The sequence below is a fragment of the Drosophila ananassae genome, chromosome XR (assembly GCF_017639315.1).
Source record: "Drosophila ananassae strain 14024-0371.13 chromosome XR, ASM1763931v2, whole genome shotgun sequence".
NCBI classification, from domain to species: domain Eukaryota; kingdom Metazoa; phylum Arthropoda; class Insecta; order Diptera; family Drosophilidae; genus Drosophila; species Drosophila ananassae.
In genome coordinates, this window is record NC_057932.1 from 20,265,683 (window position 1) to 20,290,123 (window position 24,441).

The 24,441-nt window shown below is 51.5% G+C and overlaps 1 protein-coding gene across 1 annotated transcript; it reads left to right on the forward strand.

Annotated features, from left to right (window-relative positions):
• The first annotated feature begins 489 nt into the window (after positions 1–489).
• On the forward strand, positions 490–6,649 carry LOC6498814 (basic proline-rich protein). The gene is made up of 3 exons (XM_032452410.2): positions 490–690; positions 3,992–4,817; positions 5,278–6,649. The coding sequence occupies exons 2-3, from the start codon at positions 4,023–4,025 to the stop codon at positions 6,523–6,525; spliced, it is 2,043 nt and encodes a 680-aa protein (XP_032308301.1). The 5' UTR covers positions 490–690; positions 3,992–4,022; the 3' UTR covers positions 6,526–6,649.
• Positions 6,650–24,441: the final 17,792 nt, after the last annotated feature.

Below are 24,441 nucleotides of genomic sequence, written 5' to 3' on the forward strand. Positions count from 1 at the left end.
TTTATTGCTGCCGATTGTTGCCAAACCACCACCCACTCAGCACCCACCCACAACCACTCTACACTCCCCATCCTCGTCATCGCCATTTCCCAGAGGACACCCTCGTCCTTTTTGTTCGATTTTGCATATGCATATGCGTGGCAAACGAAATGAAACGAATGCAAAAAGTGCCAATAAAGAAATTTAATTTAATTCCCAACTTTGAGGAATACATATATAATACATATGTATGTATGTAGTGAGGGGGAGTGATGCGCCCGACTTGGATCCCGTATACATATCTGTTCCTTCCGCTTTTTGTGGCAAATGAAATCGAAACGCATTTGTCAGCAGTTCGCATTTCAACTTCTTCTTAAAGGACACTTTTCTTGTATCCTTGTCCGGGAGATTAAAAGGTTCGATGATTGTGTTTCTTTAAGGATTTCCCTTGAAATGAATTCGACTTTTAAACTACTCCCTTCCCATCCGTTCCCTTCCCTTCCCACCCACACTGGCACAGGAAGTCGACTCTGGGCGGGATGTCAGTCAAAATTCCAGGGCCTAACGTCGTCTCCCAGACTAGATCATTTCCAGTTCGATATCAGAGCCAGACGGAGAACAAAAGTTCGAATTCGAAATCGCCTCGGAATTGGAATTGAAATTGAAATCGAAGTTGGGAGACATTTTGTGAAATTCTTGGCCGCTTGATTGGTGAGTCTGACTATCTGCCGTGGGTTAACCCATGGCCCAGAGCCCATGGCCCGTTAACCCACGGCAGACCCTCTTTCTGTTTCTTAATGGAACGAAGCGCAGTCAAGTGGCGGACATTTAATGGCCATTTTAGAGTCGTTGTGCGATCCTGACGCGGGATTTGCATTCATAATTTATGGCACTGCCCTGCATACGCTTCTGCATCTCGCCTTCTCTGGCTAATTTCGATGATTTTCGAGATAAAACGGAAGCGGTCTCCCAAATGAGAGTTTCTTTCCCATTCCTGGCTCCCATTCCTGGCGGCGGAGCCACTTTCCGGAAAGTTCAGAGGCGTTGAAAATCCTTTTCCGTAATCCTCGACGCCAGCAAGGCATTTATAAATTTTTAATTTAAGTTCAAAGTGGCCAGGGGCTGGGGAGAGGAGAGGAGAGGAGTGAGATTAATACGAGTTTATTCATATATGCGGCTTAGTGGCCGAAACAACAAAGAAGCCCAGACACGCACAATAAGCCGGGCTTAAACTGTCTCGTATTTTTATTAGCCGGGGAAAGTGAAAGGTATTTGGCACACGTGGCTTATTAGCAGCGGCTTTCGGAGGGTTTATAGTGGGAGTAGGGATAGGAGGTTATAGATATAAGTTGATACCAATAGGAGCTATAGATGTTAGGGATAGATGTCAAATATCTATAGATACTATAGGAACTACAGATACTAGAGGTTCTGTGGATATTGTTGTAAGGTACAAGACTAGTGGAGGGGAGGTTATAGGTATAGTAAGTATGATAGACCTTATAGAAGCTATAGATATTGGGGATAGAAACAAATACTAAAGAAGTACTTGCTCTAATATCTATAGATACTATAGTAACTACAGCTAAGGAAAGGCGGGAAGGATAGGACAGATATTAGCCAATATACAGAGATTAGATTATATTAGCAGAGGCTTTAGGGGCTAGTACTAGGAAGGATAATAGGAGGTACTATCCCTAATATCTACAGATACTACTGAAACTGCAGAAACCTTTTATTATTATATTATTATAAGATACAAGACTAAATGCAGTAAAGGCAGTATGGGTGGGAGGTTATAAGTGACTTTTCTCATAGATCTTCTACATAGATAGTATAGATACAGTATATAGATAGATATTAGGGATAGGAAAGATACCATCTCTAATATCTCTTAGTATCTATAGGCCATACTGTATATAGATACAATACTACATAGATCCTTTAAAGGGCTCACAGAGGGCACACAGAGGATCATTAAATCCATTCCTGTTCCCTCGCTGCACTCCGATCTGTGAGATATCATAATTAAAACGAAAGGGCGACTCGCGGCGTATTGATTTCAGAGTTCGGCAGGAATTTCAGAATGATTTATTTCTATTTCAGATTTTTTGTTTTGTTTAAACTGGGAATTGAATATCAGCTCTCACGGCGGTTGGGCGATTGGGGGACTCAAAATGGTTTAATTATTTAGTAACCTGATGCTTAAAAGCTTAACAAGCAGTGGCAGTGGCAGTGGCAATGCTAATGATTATGGGGCGTGTAGCCTAGCGACGGGCTTAGCCCCAGGAGGAGGGAGGGAGGTCCCGGCCCCCAGAAGCCCCAAACACCAAGCCCCAAACACCAAGCACCAAACACCATACACCAAAAGCCGAAAACCGAAAACCAAAAACCCGAAACCCAAGCCAAAGCCGGAGAGTCCTTGTCATAATTTGGCCAAAAATGTTTATGCCACCATTAAATCAGAGTTGAGTTTTCTGCTGACCACAGACCCCACAAAAGTGTCAATAAGTGTGGCCTCGCTGGCATGGAGGCTGCCAGGAGCAGCCAAGGACCTGGCCTAGCCTGGGCCTGGGCCTGGGCCTGGGCCAGCTGGTGTCCTTAGCCTGGGCAAACAATAAAATATTCAAAGTTTATAATGTAAATTAACCCAAAGTCGCCCGATGTCCTGTCGCATGTCGTGTCCTCGACTGCTGGTGCTGGTGCTGATGCTGGTGCTACTGCTGCCTCATGAATACACAATATCCTGGCACATGTATCCTTCTCTGGGAAGTCTACCCCTTTGCCTATCATACTTCTTGGGTCCACCAACTTTGCTTTCAGTCTTGGCCCTTCCTCTCATCCTCATATCCTTGGCCCACCCATCTTGTCCTGGCTAATCAAATTTTATTGGGCCACTGAGTGCTGCGAGGATGGGCTGGGAGGGGGCCGAGCCAAGTGCACAGTGGACGACGTCCTGGATGGTCCTGTTCTGTGCTCCTGGGAGGTGGGCGGGAATTAAAATAATCTGATTAAAATGTGGGAATCTGTGCCTGAGAATAGTGGCCTGAGAATGGCCATTCACGAATCCTTCATAAAGGCATTTATTCACCTGTCTCGGCCACACAGGATAACAAAGGACTATAACTTGCAAAAAAGTTACAAAAAAAAGTAAGGAGTAACTGTTACTTTTCAACTTTTGAAAACTTGAAATCCTTGACTAATATTTTTAGTGTTTTTTGCCCAAAATCTCGACTTCTTTGGGGGTATCTTTGGGGAGTTGCCTTGTAATTTGAACTCTGAACCCCAGAGCCAGAGCCAGAGCCAGAGCCAGAGCCAGGACTCCTCCGCCACGCCCCCTTTGTTTTAGTGATGGGCCGCCCCTGCTTAACTAGCCGCTTATTCATCAAAGCCCCCAAATCCACAGTCGGGGGAATGATGAATGCCACCAGTGTGAGGTGGGGGGCGGGAGGGCGCCCAGGACTCTAGTCTAGTCCGTCCTAGAGGGTGCTTGGAGGGCGGTGGTGGGACATAAGCATTTGCAGGCCCACATGAAATGTCATCTTTCATTAGATTAACGATTGTTCCCCCGGTGGGGGGAGGTCCTGTCCGGGCGAAGGACGGACGACGAAGGACGAAGGACGAGCGGAGTCCAGTGGCAAAGCTCTCTGCCCGAAATGAAATCTTCAGCAATCTGTTCTGCCAAATGCCTGTGCGGCGCAGACTGGCCCAAAAAAAGGGGGGGGGTGGCATATGCTTCTCCGCAAAAAAGTGTCAAATGCGTGGAGGCCCAAAGGGGGGAGGGAGAGGGGAGGAGTAGGGAGTAGGGAGAACCAGCCAGGACTCGGCGTCCAGGACGACTGTCAACTTGAGCCTGACAAAGTATTTGCGGCTTGCCAATCATTTTTTGTGCGTGTGCCCGCAAGGGGGGGGGGGGGGGGGGGGGAGTGCGGGGCAGGACATGCACTGAGAGAAATTTCATCATATCTATAGAAATACATTTTAGTAATAATATTATTTACTTACTTCCCAGATGCCCTTTTTCGTTGGAGATCCTGGAAAAAATGTCGCACGAATCGAAGGCGGAGGATTCCTCCCTGGAAGACTCAATCCCAGATGCGGAAATGGATCGGCTACTCCACCAAGTGATCACACTGGATGATAACGACTTCGACGAGATGGAGCCACTGGCCTACTCTGCCACTCCGGCCGCCCAAACCAGCCAGGCCACCCAGACCACTCCGACCACTCCGACCACCCCGACCACCCCGACCACCGATACCGAAACCGAAACCGAAACCCAGGAAGCTGCGCCGGCCTCCCCCACCCAGCCCGCTCCCAGCAAGCCGGCGAAGCCCACCGTGATAATGGTGGAGGAGCCCGGCACTATAATCGAACTGGTGGACCTGTACGTGCCGCCCCCGCCGCCCATCTTCCTGCAGCCCAGCCAGCTCTTCTTCATGCGCCAGCCGCCGCCGCCGCCCGTCCGCCTGCTGCCCGGCCGCCAGCCCCCGGCGCCGGGCCCCTTCCACCTCCACCACCAGGCCAACGGGCAGCTGTGGTGCCAGGTGGGTGGCCAGCCGCCCACCATCGTCTACTCGAATGCGACAGCCGGACAGTCTCCGCCGGACACCTCGGCCCGGGGCCAGGCGGCCACCCGTGGCCGGAAGCGTGGCCGGAAGCCGGCCGCCAATCGCGGTGGCAGGGGCGGGGGCCGTGGGGGAGGCGGGAGCGGGAGCGGAGGTCGCGGCGGGAAGAGACAGCGCCGGTTGCCGAGTCCGCCACCACCGCCACTGCCGCCGCCGCCGAACTTCTTGGAGAACTTTATAAATCCGCTGGAGAACGACATCTATCCGAGGGTGAGTTGCTCGTCTAAGAATCGATTTCTGTTGGATTAGGAGTGTGATTAGTTGGAGGAATTAGTCCACGCCAAGTTCTGGTAGTCGCTTTTCACCCACCAGTGGCTCTAAGACTGTAGAGTGCCTAGAAGTATGCCATGGAATGTTTAAGCGGGAAGATTTTCTTCCTTTCTGAGATTACTTTCTTGTATTCTTCGAACAGAGATAGGTTTCTTCCATCAAGGATTAGTTTTAAAATAGAGAAACAGGAAGTGTAACTGATACTCTCCATGGATCAGGATCAGGAATCAGGATAGGAGTGCTCCTATCTTCTGTAGAAACATTTAAAAAGATAATCTTTAAGTCTATGAGCTCTATAACCTGTAAACTATGAGATAGAACCTAGGAGACACCATTATCCTGATCAGTAATGTACTTCCTGGGCACTCCAACTGCCACCCTAACCCCTGCTCCGCCACAGGTAATTGTCCAGCCCGCCAACCAGCCCTGGGTGATACCCAAGAACCTCAACGAGGAGCCACCGCCGCCAGAGCCCCGACCCCCCAAGCTGTCGCCCCGCAAGACGCCGGTCATGCCGAAACTGCAGCCCGTCAAGTTCAGCACCCCGGCAGGCACCAGCATGGGCGGGGTGCCCGTGGGACCGCCGCCGGCCAACGCCTCGCCCTCGGCCGCCCAGCTCTGGCAGAACCTGAAGCTCTTCGGCCCCAACGTGACCATCAGCAAGCTGGCCGGTCCGGGAGCGAATCGATTCCTGGCGGTGATGCGGCAGCCGAACGGCCAGCAGCGCCAGATGGTCTTCACCGCCGAGCAGCTGAACGCGTTCCGGAACATGGTGCGCCTCCAGCCCGGCCCCGGACAGTCGCGCCCCAATCCGACACGTCCGCGCCCCAATCCTCCTCCTCCTCCTCCTGCGCAGAGGCCGGCTCCGAACCCAATACCGATGACCACAGGGACCAGAGTGGAGAGTGTGCCGGGGCAGAGGGCGCCGCTCCTCCAGATGCAACAGTCGAGAGGGCCGCCGACCCAGCCACCGGCCTATGCCTATAGATATTCCGAACCACCCCTGGCCATGGCACCACCCCCTCCCCCTGCCCCTGCCCCTGCCCCTGCCTCTCTCCCTCTCCCCAACCCGAAACCATTCCCCTTCAATTGTCAAGAGAAACCGGCTCCGACCCATCCAGTGCACCCAGCTGGGCCAGGACCTGCTCCTGCCACTGCCACTGCAACTGCAACTGAAACTGAAACTGGACCTGCTCCAGAACCTGAACCCAAACCGGAACCTAAGCCTGATCCTCCGCCGCAGCCTGTGCCGGAACCCGTTCGCTACTGCCCATCATCCCCGACCTACAGACTGCCCAGCAACATAGCAGTGACCCCGGCCGTGCCCGCGATCCTCAATCACAAGTCCCAACTGAAGCTGCTCAACACCCTGCAGATCCAGCGGGCCAAGGCCAGGGCCCGGGCGGCCAAGGAGGCCCAGGAGGCTCAGGAGGCCAGAGAGGCGGCCATGGCGGCGGCGGCAGCGGCCCGCGAAAAAGAGCTCGAACGTGCACGGGAGCGGGAGCGCGAACTGGAGAGGGAACGGGCGCTGAACGCCGCCCTCGAGGCCCAGGCCGCCCAAGACCCCCAGACCACCGCCCAGGCCTACAGGAATAGTCTGCTGGCTCCCAGGACCCGGGACATCAAAAAGCACGATCCCCCGCAGTAGGCACAGTAGTTATTTCAAAAGCAAGTCCAAGGAGAGGCAGCCCCCTTCATGGTAGTCTGGAAGTGGAGTCTACTTTAAAAGGTTATGGGGTTTGTAGATCAATAAACAATGAATACTTCCAGCACTTCTGATTGCTTCTAATAGTAATAGCCTCAATAAATAGTAGTATCCGTGGAGCAGGCTCCCATCCTGGCTGCCAGCCGCTTGCCTGCTCATCTCCCGGCCTTGAAATTATTCACTGGGACTGTTCTTGTGGGTTTTTATTAGCTGGTTAGACATTGCAGATCATATAGGGTGCAGGAGTCTGGAGCCCTTTTCTAATGGCTCTTGATCCTCCCAGGTAGCTCCCTATTCCTATCATTCTATCTGATTACTCTGCTTTTGGGTAGTATTGAGGGCAGAACAGGTGCGACAGGAAGAAGGAGTCATCCCCGAACCCATAAAGGGTAAAAATGCTTCATCCTTCTGCCTGTTTGATGGCGGAGATCTAGGGAACTATAAGAGATTCTCCAAGTAGAGATGAAGATTCAGACGGTCCATAGCCGTTTCTTCCAAGATTGTTCCACGAATGGAAGATCTTCCGAGGAGGGACTCTCCCTTGGAGGAACTCGTTTAGTGGAAGGAACCACTCCCAAGTGGGTTTGGTAAGAGTAAGTACCTTGGAAATATTCAATTTGTTCACTCATAGTCCAATGGAGTTCCTTGAAACTGATTTAAAGAGATGCAATGCCTCTACGAGCCTCTCTCTCATAATATTCAAAGTTATGCCTTCGAATCGCTATCCTCGAAGGACTCTCGTAAGCCTCCCGCATCCCTTTATTTATTTTTATTTTTTTTTTTTAACATAATCAGTGGCCCGCATAAAAATGGCGCCCCAAAAAAGTGGCGAAAACTCAAGGAGAATGGATATCGAAGGATATCAGAAAAAAATGCGAACAGGACATGGACGCTGACTGATTAGAAAAATGTTGTAAGACACAACAAGCGGGCAGGACAACGCCAACAACAATAACAACAACAATAAGAATAACAAGAAAGCGGAAATAAAATAAAAGAAAATGAAAAGAAAAGAAAAAGAAAGTTGCCAGAGGGGGAGGAAATGAATAAAAAAGAAATTCATCAAATTTTGAAAGCGTAGCGAAAAGGACACTGGGCCAGTGAGGAGGCGGGGCAGGAAGCGGATTGTCAGCACGCGTATACCAAAAAAATATTGCTGAAAACAGTTAGCGAAACAATTTAATGATGAATGATGGTCAATGGCGAGTTAGCGGCATTGTGTTTGTGTCCAGCGGAAGGAAGCCATCTTCCAGGACGACCTAGAGCCCCTGAGCCCCAAGAGACTTGTTTCTCGAACAGGTCCGAAAAAAAAAATTGTAAAATGTGAAGAAGAAATTTAAACTCCAAGGAGCTGGCAGGTTGCAGGACTATGCAATAGCCGGTACTTGCCGCCCATGGCTGGCAGGACATACATAATTGATATATGGCGGCAGGACGACTAGCCGTATCGGGATATCTGGAATGCTTGTCGGTTTCTTGCCAGGAATCATTATGCGAGACTTAAAATGGCATTTATCACATTGACAAACTTCTGTTCGCCTGACGGCCGGGCCCATCCTTTTCGTCCTTTCAGTCATTCGTCATTCGTTCATTTGGCAATCAGAAATGAATTTTTTTCTCCCTCCACAGGCGAGTGTGTGTGAGTTGGTTTGTGTGTGTTTGTTGTTTTCGATTCCTGTCAATTGGCATTTGTCAAATGACTTTCGTCCTTACACTCGGCTCCTCTCCAGAGTCCTGGCAGGAGGAGTACAGTTGCGCTGTTCTCCAACGTCACGTCACGATAAGGACTACTACGGCGAGGCTGCCTCACAAGGACTACAGAGGACTAGCAGAGTAGTCCTGTATCCTGTAGGAAACTGGCAAATCTTTTGGCATATCATTTGAATTTGTGCGAATTCGGGATCCGGGATTCGGGATTGCCATTTCCTGCTGGTCATTTATCTGCGCCTAATGCGCTCCATGACAAGCCAAAGCATCGAAGGCATCGAAGGCATCCTGCGCCCAGGATCAATCTCGCCGCCCCCCCCCGCCTTGTGATTAACAGGTCCTGAATCTCCGAAGGACTGATTGTTGTGGATTCCAGCCATTCCGTCCTGGCCGATGGCGAGGCACTTAAGTGTCTGCCTCTGCAGGATGTAGGCTGTAGGATGTAGGATGCAGGGGGCCTGCCATGAACTCCCTCGCAACCAATTAAGATGCACTGAAAGAAATATCTCGAGAGTATTTATTAGGAAAAGGCCCAAGAACTTAATGCAATTACCTTGAATCCTTAGCGGTGGAGCTGTAGAGACAAGAGTCACACCTTTCGTCCCTCAGTGTGGTGGCCAGCTGACCGAAAAGGACCTCCCCAAGATCCTTGAAGGCGGACAGGCCGGGGGAATTGGCCCCGGGCCGTATAATTTTATTGTGATGAACTGATAATGTGACATTATTGTAACTCATTTGTCAACAAATTACGGGGCGCTTGAGGTGGGCGTGGACTGGGATGGAGACGGAGACGGAGACAGTCCTGGGCCTATGTATCAATCAGTGGCACAAGGATACGCCACTTTCTCCATTGCCTTTGCTTCCTGCTCCTGCCACACACCCACTCACACATACATAATAAATGAATCGCACATGCATTGGAAAAGATCAAAAGTGTCAATAAAACAAAAGCAGACAAACAAAACCCAAAGCGAACTGAAAACGAACCCCAAAGGGGAAAAATAAACATGGCCAGGATGGTAAGGATGGTAAGGATGGCCAGGATGGCGGAGCAGGACGAAGCCAAATGACAAAAGTGGCAAACGTGGCATAAATTACAATGCCACCCACTTGCCACCTCGGACTAGTTTTCCGAGGACACACGCATCCCATTCAACATGGAACATGGAACATGGAAAAATAGAAAATCCCCGCTTAGCAAGTGGTCTCCAATGATGCGCAATGGCCGACGGGAATAGATATAAAAATAGCAACAAAAAAAAGTACGAATCATTTATACTATATACCATATCTGCCATACATACTATATCCGAAAAAAAAGGGGGAGTCCTTCGGGCTGTGTCCTGCGTCCCGCGTCCTTCACCACCCATTCCACATTTGACAAAGTAAATCAAGGAAAATTAAATGAATTATTGCCGCAATAAATGTGGGCGAATGGCAATATAAATTGTATATGTCGGCACTTGAAAGAAACGACAAAAAATATAGAGATATATATAAGGACTTGTGGTGATTTGGGGGAGAGTAAGAGGCCGCCAGATGGAGATGTCCTTCTAATATGCTTTCTATATGTTTTCTGGATTAGTTCTTGGGAGCTTAAGATCGCCCAAAAACTAAAATAATATTTTAATTTTGAAAACATATTCCATTCATTAGATTCTCTTTTTTGAGGCATTTCTTTATTCTTTTAGACTTTGATTTATTTCAATTGCTTATAATTTTGTGCACGACTCTCGTCCTAGTCCTCGTCGTCCTGGCCCTCATCTTAGTCCTTGTTTTTATTGCCATTTTTTGTGATGGCGCATAAGTAGAAATAAATAAAATTGGATTAATGGCCGGCTCTCGAGCATCTCGGCGATAAATTCCACTGGCTCTGGTGAAAAGGATAAACTATTCCAGTGACTTGTGTGTTTCTGTTTGTTTTATCTTTTTGCTTGTATTTGCCCCTCCTGTCTTCTCAGACATTGTTTCAACTGCAAGCTGGTAGCTGGTAGCTGGTAGCTGATGGCCTCAGTTATGGTTCATTTAGCCTTGTCAGCTCTGAGCTGTGACACAATATTTTCTTATTGCATCGCAACGCAATCGCTCCGCCAGGAGCCGGAGGAGCCCGCGATGCTGCTGTCCCTCCTACTCCAACTCCAACTCCAACTCCAACTCCAACTCGTACCGCCGGGGAACGTTAACAAAATATATAACAAAAACAATAATATGAAAGAAATAAGCTTTGAAGAGAGAAACAGTCGAAGGCTATACACTCTTTCTGGCATAGTTTTCAATAAAAATATGTAGAAAGAGCTCTTCTCCTCGCTTCTCATAGAGTTCAGCTAAGACATATACTCAATTTAAATAATTTAAACCCGAAACAAATAGTATTTTTATCGATCTAGACCCTCTATGATGTAGAGTATAAAAACAGGAACAGGAAGAGGAACAGGAACGGGAACAGGAGCAAGTAACAAGTAACAAGTAACAGGAGCAACAACAAAAGCTTTTAAGGCCGCATACATTTTTAATGAAACGAAATACGGCCATTAAACATTCCAGCGACTGAATCTCTCGGAGACGCTGCTGTCAAGGCATCCTGAAAGGCCATCCCACCCCACCCCACCCCGCCACTGTGGCAAGGAGTGGCGCCCCCTCCTTGGGGCACACGCCCATGGCCAATGTCCCGCCTTTGGCAACAATTTAAACTTTTATTAATTTTACATACAGAACAATCCACCACCACCACCACTGCCACTCCTACCTCCACTTCCACTCGAAAAGCCATTGTTGTTGTTTTTGGTTATTAAAAAATGAATGAAAAAAACACTACACACACATACACACACACACACACACACACACATGTAGTATGATATAAGAGAACACGGGATTCTTTTCTTAAATTAATATTTCTTTGTTGCAGCGTAAAATCGAAACCGAAACCGAAACTGAAACTGAAAAATGAAGGCGGCCTTTGAAGCGACTCGACTCTCCATTTATTTTCGCCACCCCGGCGTATACTTAATGCAAAGCCAACCTCAGAGGGGGGCTTCGGGGGCTGAGAATTGTAATTGGAGGACTCTACGGGTAATACTTATCTTTCGGGTTTAACATTTTCGACTTTCGTTTGAAGTTCGACTCCCGAAAGGAGTCAACAAATTCAACAAAAAAAGCGAGGAGCGGAAAAGTCCAACAGAATAAGGAACGCAAATAATTAATAATATTATAAATATTTCAAATGTGACGAAAGTATTTAAATTGGTTTCTAAATACAATTTATTTTCAGTCATTAAGGTTAGACGGCAATCCCATCCCCGGACTTCACGACTGTCATATATCGAGGGAACCGCCCATTTCCCCAGCTCGGTCCCAGTTCAGTCCTGTCCTCTGCTGTCTTGTCCTGTCCAGGGTCCTGCCCTCTCACCCCGCCCCTGTCGGAATAAAAAACAACTATTTGTTATCCCTTGTAATTTGCATGGGCGCACCCAAAAACGTCAGTCAGTCCAGGCCAGGCAGCAGGACAGCCAGCTTGACACATGGACATCTCCATCCGGCCGGAGGTCCTTGGTCCTTGTGCCACTTTTCCTTCTTCACTTTTGCCACCAACTTCCGCGTTTCCATCTTTTTTTCTCTCCCTTTTAATTGATTTCGCTTAAGTCTCATAATCGTGACACTTTGGCGCCTTTTAATTTGATTTTATTGGCCCTCAGCATGCCACAGCCTTTGAGGGAGTCGGGATCGAGTCGGGGGCGGTAAATGGGCTTGGTTAAAATGGTACAAAAAAAAAAAAAGGGTTTTCAAGGAGCTGACCCGCGTCAATTGGCGCATTTTATGACGGCGACCTCGTCCTCGTCCTCGGCGAACTTTATTATTTTGTAAAAACACAAAACGACAAAAATATCAAAAAAAAACAACGTTGACATGGAAAAACGGGGAAAACGTGGGTCGTGGTGCGAAAGGGTGGAAGGACATTCCTCTTTTAAGATACTTTATGCCTCTTTACGTCCTGTTTTTGTTTTTAGAATTTTTTTTTTAGAACGCTTCGTTTTTGTTCGGTTTGTTTGCCTTAGCGCCGCCTACACTCTCGTTTTAATTTGCGTAATTGAGTGGCTCGTTTTAATTTCCATTTCCTTTTTTTTTCCAACCGGGCTTATTCCTTTTTTTCACTGCTGATAACCAAGGGGTAGCAGGAGTCCATTAGGCAGCCACAGTGCTTCCCTTCCCACTTTTCTTTTTTATTTAATTAAATAAATACTAGAACTCACCAAAAAATACTGAATAACAGCGCCCTCCTCCGCGCTTCTCATAGTGTTTAGTTGGGAAACCTATAAAATAATTATACAGTTTACTAAAAAGCAAATATTATTCGAAATTGTACATACTTTTACCTTTAAATACATTCCATTTACCTTTGAATATACTTGAAAAATTAAGCCTTTATACAATAAGAAAGGGTATGCCCTAAGTCAGAGTTTTCGTGACATACGAATTGTCAAAGAAGTTGAAAGGATGTGCCATAAATGGCAAAGGACCAAGGAGCAGGGAGCACAAAGGAGGGCTTATTAAATTGTTGCCTTTGCCTTAATGAAAATGACAAACTGGGAAGCTGAATGCTGGCCAGTTTCAGTTTCAATTTCAGTTTCGTTTTGAACTATTGGCTGGTCTGGTTGGTCACTTCAAAGGAAATGTTCGCATGGTCCTGGGGAGTCCTGGGAGAAAATCAATTTTGCGAGTGGGAGACATGAGACATTTGACAAGAGACTGCCCGCAAACAGTCAAGGACAAATTACATTTAATTTAATTCCGAGCTGGCAGCGAGTTTCACTTCCTACCTGACACTCTCTATCACTCAATGCCCGGCATCGGGGCATCGGAGCATCGGAGCATTTAGCCATCCATCAGTCCCTTCCCTTGACTAGTCTACTAGACACTGCAAGAAATTAGTTGATTTAATTAGAAATGGAACTTAACTAAAGGACAAAGTTGAGTACAAAAAACTATAGCATACTTTTTTGGTGGCCCAAGTCTGGCTGCCTTCTATTTGTTTAAATCTTTAAAATCATATACAAATAATAATCGTACGAATTTTCTCTACCTGCTTATTCCGTATCCTGTCCGACTCCTCCGGCAGGACATAACTGATGATGAAGTTGCTCACTCAAGCGCCACGCCCGATGGAAATTCAGTTGCCCATTGGGTTTCAGTTGCCATTGATTCCACTTCGCCTCTCATCCCGAACGGGAATCCTTGCTGGCAGGACATTTAATTTATTAAAGAATTTGTAAAGCAATAAGTTTGTAGCCAGTCAGAGAGCTACAAAGTCTCCTCGCTGTGCGAGAGCCACCTCTTCGTCCTTTTTCCGCCCGCCGCCCGTCGCCCGACGCCCGACTCGATAATCGTTTTCATTAAGCCGGGGAGCGACAGGGGGCCAGCGGGCCAGCGTGCAACACGGCGGCTTAATTGTCGTGCCACCCACCTAACACTGCTCCGCCACACTGCCACCCTGCCACCCACTCTGCCCCCCATTCCCACCCATCAGTCAAATGGACAGTCGCACTAAGCGACACTTTTTAATTAAAACGTAAGACCTGGGGGGGAGCGATGAGACTGAATGGTGGGGAGAAAGTGGAAGTGAGAAAGTCATGGTTGATGAAATGAAAGTCTCAGGCAAATCTTTCGCAGCTCCTGCCACTGGCACTGCCACTGCCACTGCCCCTGCCACTGTTCAAGGTGCCTTCAAGGACCACAAAAATTCAATCAAATCGAAGGACATTCGCCGGAGCATTCCTCATTTTGCCTCCTTTCGAACATCATTAGGAGCGAACTGTGGATGGAATTTGTTTTCGCAGAAAATTAAAAGAAGGGTCAAACTTTCACCGGCACAATTGAGCGATTCGAAGTGCCTTCGAACGAATTCTTAAACATGCCGGGCCTTTAAAGCAGGACTCGCTCTGCGAAAGCTATTCCCGTGGAACCACACTTCCTCTAATGAGAACTTCCGCTCTTAACGTATTAGTTCAACTCGAAGCCAGGATGCCGCTCGCTAGGACTATGCCACATAAACAAGTGGATGTGGCAAGCCCTAGCCATCCAATCTCTTGGGCAAGGATCATTAGGCGGCGACTGGAGGCAAGAGAGTTGGGTTGCCAAGATGTCCTGGCACTGCAGCTGCCGTACAGAGTGAGAAAAGTGTACTTAAAACTATTATATTTCTTGCAATTTGTGTTTAGATGTAGTTTCCAGCTTGCTCATGTTACTATTTTCTGTAATCTGCCCTCTTTCTTTGCAGTGTAGCTGCAGATTCGGGCCACCATCACCTTCATGTTGCGTCTGCTCATTTGCGTAATGCACAAATTTAATTTACCGAAACGCAGCCCAAGAAAAAGATGCTGCCCCTCAATCGCCCTCCCACCCCGGCCACGGTACTTCAACGGCGAAACTCGCTTACCCGCAACACATTCAGAGCGGTCCGCCTCCGTCCTCTGTCCGCCAGAAACCCAACCCTCCTCTAACCCTTAACCTCCTGCGTTAATTGTGTGTATCCTCCAGATGCGAGATCACTGAGAAAATCGAGTGGTGAGTTTTGTTTTTCCCTTTTTTAATAGAGTTTTAAATTCGCGTTACTCATTTGACTTTTAATACTTCCTAAATTAGTATTTGATTAGTCCTTTTTATTTGGTCAGTTAAAGCGAGAACCTCCTCTTCTCAGCCAGTCCTTCTCGGCCAGGAGACTGGGCCAGAAGGTGACCCCGAAAGGGAGTCTGGGCGAGGCACTGACTCGGTAAGCAAGGAACCGGCTAAGGCCCACGAGCAGGGCTCATTTTAATCAATTTTTAATTTAAATTTAATAGAGTAACACGCTTGGTGGCTTGGAGAAAAGTAGAAAAGGAGAAAGGGCCGGCGCGAAAGTGGGAGAAAGTAAGAGGCTGTGGGTGATGCAGGGTGGGGGATGCTGAGTGAGAGGTCGTCGCAATACATTGGTGTCATTTTACACGCATTCCTAGGTAACTAATCTTCAGAGCGTCACTAATGCGATGACTTTGTGGCACTCCCGCGGAGGAAAGGACTGGAGCAAGGACAGTGCGGGGCATGGCCGTAAAATGGGGGAGTACAGGGGGCGGGGCATTGCCCCCGGATGGGTGGGTGGCAATGTAAATTTGCGCGTCATTTCGGTTCGCGGCACAAATGTGGGTTAAGGTGTCACCGAGCGCCGAGCGCCGAGCTGGCGATATTTAAAGGATTAAGTGATTTCCCAGAAATTAACACAAGTGCGGGTGGGTGTGGAAGGATACGGAAGGATGGATGTCCTTCCACCGGCTCCCATCAACTTGGCCTTGCCTTTGCCCAGCCATTCGGTTGCTTTAAGTGGGTGTTTCATAGGCTGGGTGGCCGGGTGGCTGGGTGGCTGGGTGAGACGCCATTGCGGCCAGCCGGCAAATTGCGTGTTATTTTGACCATTATGCTCGGGGGCTTAACGTAATTCAATTTATGGCCTTGCAAAGACCTCTCCCCTCTGCCCTGCCCAGCCCCCTTAATGTCAATTGGTTATTTATGCCCGCCTTTTTAGATTTCAGCGGTTAATTAAAGCACATTATGCCTTAATTGCTAGATTAAAATGCCCTTTTTTTCTCCAGTTTCCCATCAGCTTCTTCTTGGTTCCCTATTTCGGGCTTTTTTTCGGAAAGCTGACCTTTCCCGCCCCTTGAGGTGCCTCTTAATGACTCGTAATTAGTTCAAAATTGAAAAGAAAAATAACACTTACTGCGAAATAACTTTATAATAGGGATTCAAATAACTTTAGCAAATTGATTCGAGCTTTTACGATACGATCGATAAATGCGCTATCGATAAAAACGAAACCTTTCTCAACACACGTCCGATCTTCAGCTTCGCAACACTATCGTCCATACGCTTTCCAACACATATTTTCTTAAGCTTTTCAACACATACGAACTATCATCCGCATTCCCGGCTTTCGGAAGTAGAAAAGTGCCAGGAAGGGCCAAACTGTCACAACCTAAGATCAGCCGAGCAGCAACAACCTACCTGGAGACCCAGCATTGCCCCATCTATAGTCCGAAATGACTGGCCAAGAAATGGCGCTTTTAAGCTTGCAATTTAGGCTGCATTAAAGTACCTGAATCAGAAGCCGCGAGATAACTAATCTTGCATCATACGCCCCAGCAACTGATGTTGCACGTCCAACTTAGCTTGTTTCTTGCAAGCTCTGCTAATCCGAGCCAGTGGTGAAGTCCCGGATCAAAGCTTAATCAGTGACGTCACGGACCAAAGTGCCAGAACATTCTTCAATTTTCGGTCATTTTTCATAATATTAATATTTTTAATTTATTTTTTTTTTTAATTTTATTTTTTTTTTTTTATTTCCGCGCTTTTTATAATTCACAACCGGTTCTGGCTGAGCCTTTAAAAGGAGGCTGTTCACAGCCCCCCTTTCATTCCACCGAAGCTTTCAGTCGAGCCAAACCACCGTTAGCAGCTGGCCTTTATCGAGAGGAGAAACAGCCACCATTCCCTGCTTCTGCTCCTGGAGGAGGATCACCCACCTTTCCATGATGATGCTCCTGGAGTAGGATCAGCCACCACGCCAGGAGGAGATCACTCCTGGTGGAGGATCACCCACCACGCCATGATGCTGCACCTGGAGGAGTATCACCCACCACGCCATGATGCCGCTCCTGAAGGAAGATCACCCTCCAGACCATGCTGCTGCTCCTGGAGGAGGATCAGCCACCACGCCAGGAGGAGATCACTCCTGGAGGAGGATCACCCACCACGCCATGATGCTCCACCTGGAGGAGGATCACCCACCACGCCATGATGCCGCTCCTGAAGGAAGATCACCCTCCAGACCATGCTGCTGCTCCTGGAGGGGGATCACCCATCACGCCATGCTGCTGCACCTGGAGGAAGAGCATCTACCATGCCCTGCTGCTGCTCCTGGAGGAGGATCACCTACCATGCCATGCTGTTACTCCTGGAGGAGGATCACCCACCATGCCCTGCTGCTGCTCCTGGAGGAAGATCACCCACCATGCCCTGCTGCCGCTCCTGGAGGAAGATCACCCACCATGCCCTGCTGCCGCTCCTGGAGGAAGATCACCCACCATGCCCTGCTACTGCTCCTGGAGGAAGAGCATCTTCCATGCCATGCTGTTACTCCTGGAGGAGGATCACCCACTATGCCCTGCTGCTGCTCCTGAAGGAGGATCACCCACCACGCCATGATGCCGCTCCTGGAGGAAGATCACCCACTATGCCCTGCTGCTACTCCTGGAGGAAGAGCACCTACCATGCCATGCTGTTACTCCTGAAAGAGGATCTCCCACCATGCCATGATGCTGCACCTGGACGAGGATCACCCACCATGCCCTGCTGCTGCTCCTGGAGGAAGAGCACCTACCATGCCATGCTGCTGCTCCTGGAGGAGGATCACCCATCACGCCATGCTGCTGCTCCTGGAGGAAGATCACCCACCATACCTTGCTGCTGCTCCTGGACGAGGATCACCCACCATGCCCTGCTGCTGCTCCTGGAGGAAGAGCACCTACCATGCCATGCTGTTACTCCTGGAGGAGGATCACCCACTATGCCCTGCTGCTGTTCCTGAAGGAGGATCACCCACCACGCCATGATGCCGCTCCTGGAGGAAGATCATCCACTATGCCCTGCTGCTACTCCTGGAGGAAGAGCACCTACCATGCCATGCTGTTACTCCAGAAGGAGGATCTCCCACCATGCCATGATGCTGCTCCTGGACGAGGATCACCCACCATGCCCTGCTGCTGCTCCTGGAGGAAGAGCACCTACCATGCCATGCTGTTACTCCTGGAGGAGGATCACCCACTATGCCCTGCTGCTGTTCCTGAAGGAGGATCACCCACCACGCCATGATGCCGCTCCTGGAGGAAGATCATCCACTATGCCCTGCTGCTACTCCTGGAGGAAGAGCACCTACCATGCCATGCTGTTACTCCTGAAGGAGGATCTCCCACCATGCCATGATGCTGCTCCTGGACGAGGATCACCCACCATGCCATGCTGCTGCTCCTGGAGGAGGATCACCCATCACGCCATGCTGCTGCACCTGGAGGAGGATCACCCACCACGCCATGATGCCACTCCTGGAGGAAGATCACCCACCATGCCCTGCTGCTGCTCCTGGAGGAAGAGCATCTACCATGCCCTGCTGCTGCTCCTGGAGGAGGATCACCTACCATGCCCTGCTGCCGCTCCTGGAGGAAGAGCACCTACCATGCCATGCTGTTACTCCTGGAGGAGGATCACCCACCATGTCATGTTGCCGCTCCTGGAGGAGGATCACCCATCACGCCATGCTGCTGCACCTGGAGGAGGATCACCCACCACGCCATGATGCCACTCCTGGAGGAAGATCACCCACCATGCCCTGCTGCTGCTCCTGGAGGAAGAGCATCTACCATGCCCTGCTGCTGCTCCTGGAGGAGGATCACCTACCATGCCCTGCTGCCGCTCCTGGAGGAAGAGCACCTACCATGCCATGCTGTTACTCCTGGAGGAGGATCACCCACCATGTCATGTTGCCGCTCCTGGAGAAAGATCACCCACCATGCCCTGCTGCCGCTCCTGGAGGAAGATCACCCACCATGCCCTGCTGCTGCTCCTGGAGGAAGAGTATCTACCATGCCATGCTGCTGCTCCTGGAGGAAGAGCACCTACCATGCCATGCTGCTGCTCCTGGAGGAAGAGCACCTACCAGACCATGCTGCTGCACCCAGGCCAGGAGCAACAGTTCCAGCAGCCTGTAGGGCTCGGGACCAGGGACCAGGATCGGGCTACTGGAACCGGCCTACAGGCTACAGGAATCAGGATCTGGCTACTGGAACCGGCCTACAGGCTACAGGAAGCAGGATCGGGCTACGGGAACCGGCCTACAGGCTGCAGGAACCAGGATCGGGCTACTGGAACCGGTCTACAGGCTACAGGAACCAGGATCGGGCTACTGGAACCGGCCTACAGGCTACAGGAAGCAGGATCGGGCTACTGGAACCGGTCTACAGGCTACAGGAAGCAGGATTCAGCTACTGGAACCGGCCTACAGGCTACAGGAAGCAGGATCGGGCTACTGGAACCGGCCTACAGGCTACAGGATGCAGGATCGGGCTTCCGGAACCGTTTTACAGGCTGCAGGAACCAGGAGTGGGCTACTGGAACCGGCCTACAGGCTACAGGAACCAGGATCGGGCTTCCGGAACCGGTTTACAGGCTGCAGGAACCAGGATCGGGCTACTGGAACCGGCCTACAGGCTTCAGGAACCAGGATCGGGCTTCCGGAACCGGCCTTCAGGCTACAGGAAGCAGGATCGGGCTACTGGAACCGGCCTACAGGCTACAGGAAGCAGGATCGAGGTACTGGAACCGGCCTACAGGTTACAGGAACCAGGATCGGGCTACTGGAACCGGCCTACAGGCTACAGGAAGCAGGATCGGGCTACTGGAACCGGCCTACAGGCTACAGGATGCAGGATCGGGCTTCCGGAACCGTTTTACAGGCTGCAGGAACCAGGAGTGGGCTACTGGAACCAGCCTACAGGCTTCAGGAACCAGGATCGGGCTTCCGGAACCGGCCTTCAGGCTACAGGAAGCAGGATCGGGCTACTGGAACCGGCCTACAGGCTACAGGAAGCAGGATCGAGGTACTGGAACCGGCCTACAGGTTACAGGAACCAGGATCGGGCTACTGGAACCGGCCTACAGGCTACAGGAAGCAGGATCGGGCTACTGGAACCGGCCTTCAGGCTACAGGAAGCAGGATCGGGCTACTGGAACCGGCCTACAGGCTGCAGGAACCAGGATCGGGCTACTGGAACCGGTCTACAGGCTACAGGAACCAGGATCGGGCTACTGGAACCGGCCTACAGGCTACAGGAAGCAGGATCGGGCTACTGGAACCGGTCTACAGGCTACAGGAAGCAGGATCGGGCTACGGGAACCGGTCTACAGGCTACAGGAAGCAGGATCGGTCTACTGGAACCGGCCTACAGGCTACAGGAAACAGGATCTGGCTACTGGAACCGGCCTACAGGCTACAGGAAACAGGATCTGGCTACTGGAACCGGCCTACAGGCTACAGGAAGCAGGATCGGGCTACTGGAACCGGCCTACAGGGTACAGGAAGCAGGATCGGGCTACTGGAACCGGTCTACAGGCTACAGGAACCAGGATCGGGCTACTGGAACCGGTCCACAGGCTACAGGAAGCAGGATCGGGCTACTGGAACCGGCCTACAGGCTACAGGAAGCAGGATCGGGCTACGGGAACCGGTCTACAAGCTACAGGAAGCAGGATCGGGCTACTGGAACCGGCCTACAGGCTACAGGATGCAGGATCGGGCTTCCGGAACCGTTTTACAGGCTGCAGGAACCAGGAGTGGGCTACGGGAACCGGTCTACAGGCTACAGGAAGCAGGATCGGGCTACTGGAACCGGCCTACAGGCTACAGGAAGCAGGATCGGGCTACTGGAACTGGTCTACAGGCTACAGGAACCAGGATCGGGCTACTGGAACCGGTCTACAGGCTACAGGAACCAGGATCGGGCTACGGGAACCGGCCTACAGGCTACAGGAACCAGGATCTGGCTACTGGAACCGGTCTACAGGCTACACGAACCAGGATCGGGCTACTGGAACCGGTCTACAGGCTACAGGAAGCAGGATCGGGCTACTGGAACCGGTCTACAGGCTACAGGAAGCAGGATTCAGCTACTGGAACCGGCCTACAGGCTACAGGAACCAGGATCGGGCTACTGGAACCGGCCTACAGGCTACAGGAAGCAGGATCGGGCTACTGGAACCGGTCTACAGGCTACAGGAACCAGGATCGGGCTACTGGAACCGGCCTACAGGCTACAGGAAGCAGGATCGGGCTACGGGAACCGGTCTACAGGCTACAGGAAGCAGGATCGGGCTACTGGAACCGGCCTTCAGGCTACAGGAAGCAGGATCGGGCTACTGGAACTGGTCTACAGGCTACAGGAACCAGGATCGGGCTACTGGAACCGGCCTACAGGCTACAGGAACCAGGATCGGGCTACTGGAACCGGCCTACAGGCTACAGGAAGCAGGATCGGGCTACTGGAACCGGCCTACAGGCTACAGGATGCAGGATCGGGCTTCCGGAACCGTTTTACAGGCTGCAGGAACCAGGAGTGGGCTACTGGAACCGGCCTACAGGCTACAGGAACCAGGATCGGGCTTCCGGAACCGGTTTACAGGCTGCAGGAACCAGGATCGGGCTACTGGAACCAGCCTACAGGCTTCAGGAACCAGGATCGGGCTTCCGGAACCGGCCTTCAGGCTACAGGAAGCAGGATCGGGCTACTGGAACCGGTCTACAGGCTACAGGAAGCAGGATTCAGCTACTGGAACCGGCCTACAGGCTACAGGAACCAGGATCGGGCTACTGGAACCGGCCTACAGGCTACAGGAACCAGGATCTGGCTACTGGAACCGGCCTACAGGCTACAGGAAGCAGGATCGGACTTCTGGAAGCGGTCTACCGGCTGCCGGAACCAGGATCGGGCTACTGGAACCGGCCTACAGGCTACAGGAACCAGGATCGGGCTACTGGAACCGGCCTACAGGCTACAGGAACCAGGATCTGGCTACTGGAACCGGCCTACAGGCTACAGGAAGCAGGATCGGGCTACGGGAACCGGTCTACAGGCTACAGGAACCAGGATCGGGCTACTGGAACCGGCCTACAGGCTACAGGAACCAGGATCGGGCTACTGGAACCGGCCTACAGGCTACAGGAAGCAGGATCGGGCTACTGGAACCGGTCTACAGGCTACAGGAAGCAGGATTCAGCTACTGGAACCGGCCTACAGGCTACAGGAACCAGGATCGGGCTACTGGAACCGGTCTACAGGCTACAGGAAGCAGGATCGGGCTACTGGAACCGGCCTTCAGGCTACAGGAAGCAGGATCGGGCTACTGGAACTGGTCTACAGGCTACAGGAACCAGGATCGGGCTACTGGAACCGGTCTACAGGCTACAGGAAGCAGGATCGGGCTACTGGAACCGGCCTACAGGCTACAGGATGCAGGATCGGGCTTCCGGAACCGTTTTACAGGCTGCAGGAACCAGGAGTGGGCTACTGGAACCGGCCTACAGGCTACAGGAACCAGGATCGGGCTTCCGGAACCGGTTTACAGGCTGCAGGAACCAGGATCGGGCTACTGGAACCAGCCTACAGGCTTCAGGAACCAGGATCGGGCTTCCGGAACCGGCCTTCAGGCTACAGGAAGCAGGATCGGGCTACTGGAACCGGCCTACAGGCTACAGGAAGCAGGATCGAGCTACTGGAACCGGCCTACAGGCTACAGGAACCAGGATCGGGCTACTGGAACCGGCCTACAGGCTACAGGAAGCAGGATCGGGCTACTGGAACCGGCCTTCAGGCTACAGGAAGCAGGATCGGGCTACTGGAACCGGCCTACAGGCTACAGGAACCAGGATCGGGCTACTGGAACCGGTCTACAGGCTACAGGAACCAGGATCGGGCTACTGGAACCGGCCTACAGGCTACAGGAAGCAGGATCGGGCTACTGGAACCGGTCTACAGGCTACAGGAACCAGGATCTGGCTACTGGAACCGGTCTACAGGCTACAGGAACCAGGATCGGGCTACTGGAACCGGCCTACAGGCTACAGGAAGCAGGATCGGGCTACTGGAACCGGTTTACAGGCTACAGGAAGCAGGATCGGGCTACGGGAACCGGTCTACAGGCTACAGGAAGCAGGATCGGGCTACTGGAACCGGCCTACAGGCTACAGGAAACAGGATCTGCCTACTGGAACCGGCCTACAGGCTACAGGAAACAGGATCTGGCTACTGGAACCGGCCTACAGGCTACAGGAAGCAGGATCGGGCTACTGGAACCGGCCTACAGGGTACAGGAAGCAGGATCGGGCTACTGGAACCGGTCTACAGGCTACAGGAACCAGGATCGGGCTACTGGAACCGGTCCACAGGCTACAGGAAGCAGGATCGGGCTACTGGAACCGGTCTACAGGCTACAGGAACCAGGATCGGGCTACGGGAACCGGCCTACAGGCTACAGGAACCAGGATCGGGCTACTGGAACCGGCCTACAGGCTACAGGAAGCAGGATCGGGCTACGGGAACCGGTCTACAAGCTACAGGAAGCAGGATCGGGCTACTGGAACCGGCCTACAGGCTACAGGATGCAGGATCGGGCTTCCGGAACCGTTTTACAGGCTGCAGGAACCAGGAGTGGGCTACGGGAACCGGTCTACAGGCTACAGGAAGCAGGATCGGGCTACTGGAACCGGCCTACAGGCTACAGGAAGCAGGATCGGGCTACTGGAACTGGTCTACAGGCTACAGGAACCAGGATCGGGCTACTGGAACCGGTCTACAGGCTACAGGAACCAGGATCGGGCTACGGGAACCGGCCTACAGGCTACAGGAACCAGGATCTGGCTACTGGAACCGGTCTACAGGCTACAGGAACCAGGATCGGGCTACTGGAACCGGTCTACAGGCTACAGGAACCAGGATCGGGCTACGGGAACCGGCCTACAGGCTACAGGAACCAGGATCGGGCTACTGGAACCGGCCTACAGGCTACAGGATGCAGGATCGGGCTTCCGGAACCGTTTTACAGGCTGCAGGAACCAGGAGTGGGCTACTGGAACCGGCCTACAGGCTACAGGAACCAGGATCGGGCTTCCGGAACCGGTTTACAGGCTGCAGGAACCAGGATCGGGCTACTGGAACCAGCCTACAGGCTTCAGGAACCAGGATCGGGCTTCCGGAACCGGCCTTCAGGCTACAGGAAGCAGGATCGGGCTACTGGAACCGGTCTACAGGCTACAGGAAGCAGGATCGGGCTAGTGGAACCGGCCTACAGGCTACAGGAAGCAGGATCGGGCTACTGGAACCGGTCTACAGGCTACAGGAACCAGGATCGGGCTACTGGAATCGGCCTACAGGCTACAGGAAGCAGGATCGGGCTACTGGAACCGGCCTACAGGCTACAGGAAGCAGGATCGGGCTACTGGAACCGGGCTACAGGAAGCAGGATCGGGCTACTGGAACTGGTCTACAGGCTACAGGAAGCAGGATCGGGCTACTGGAACCG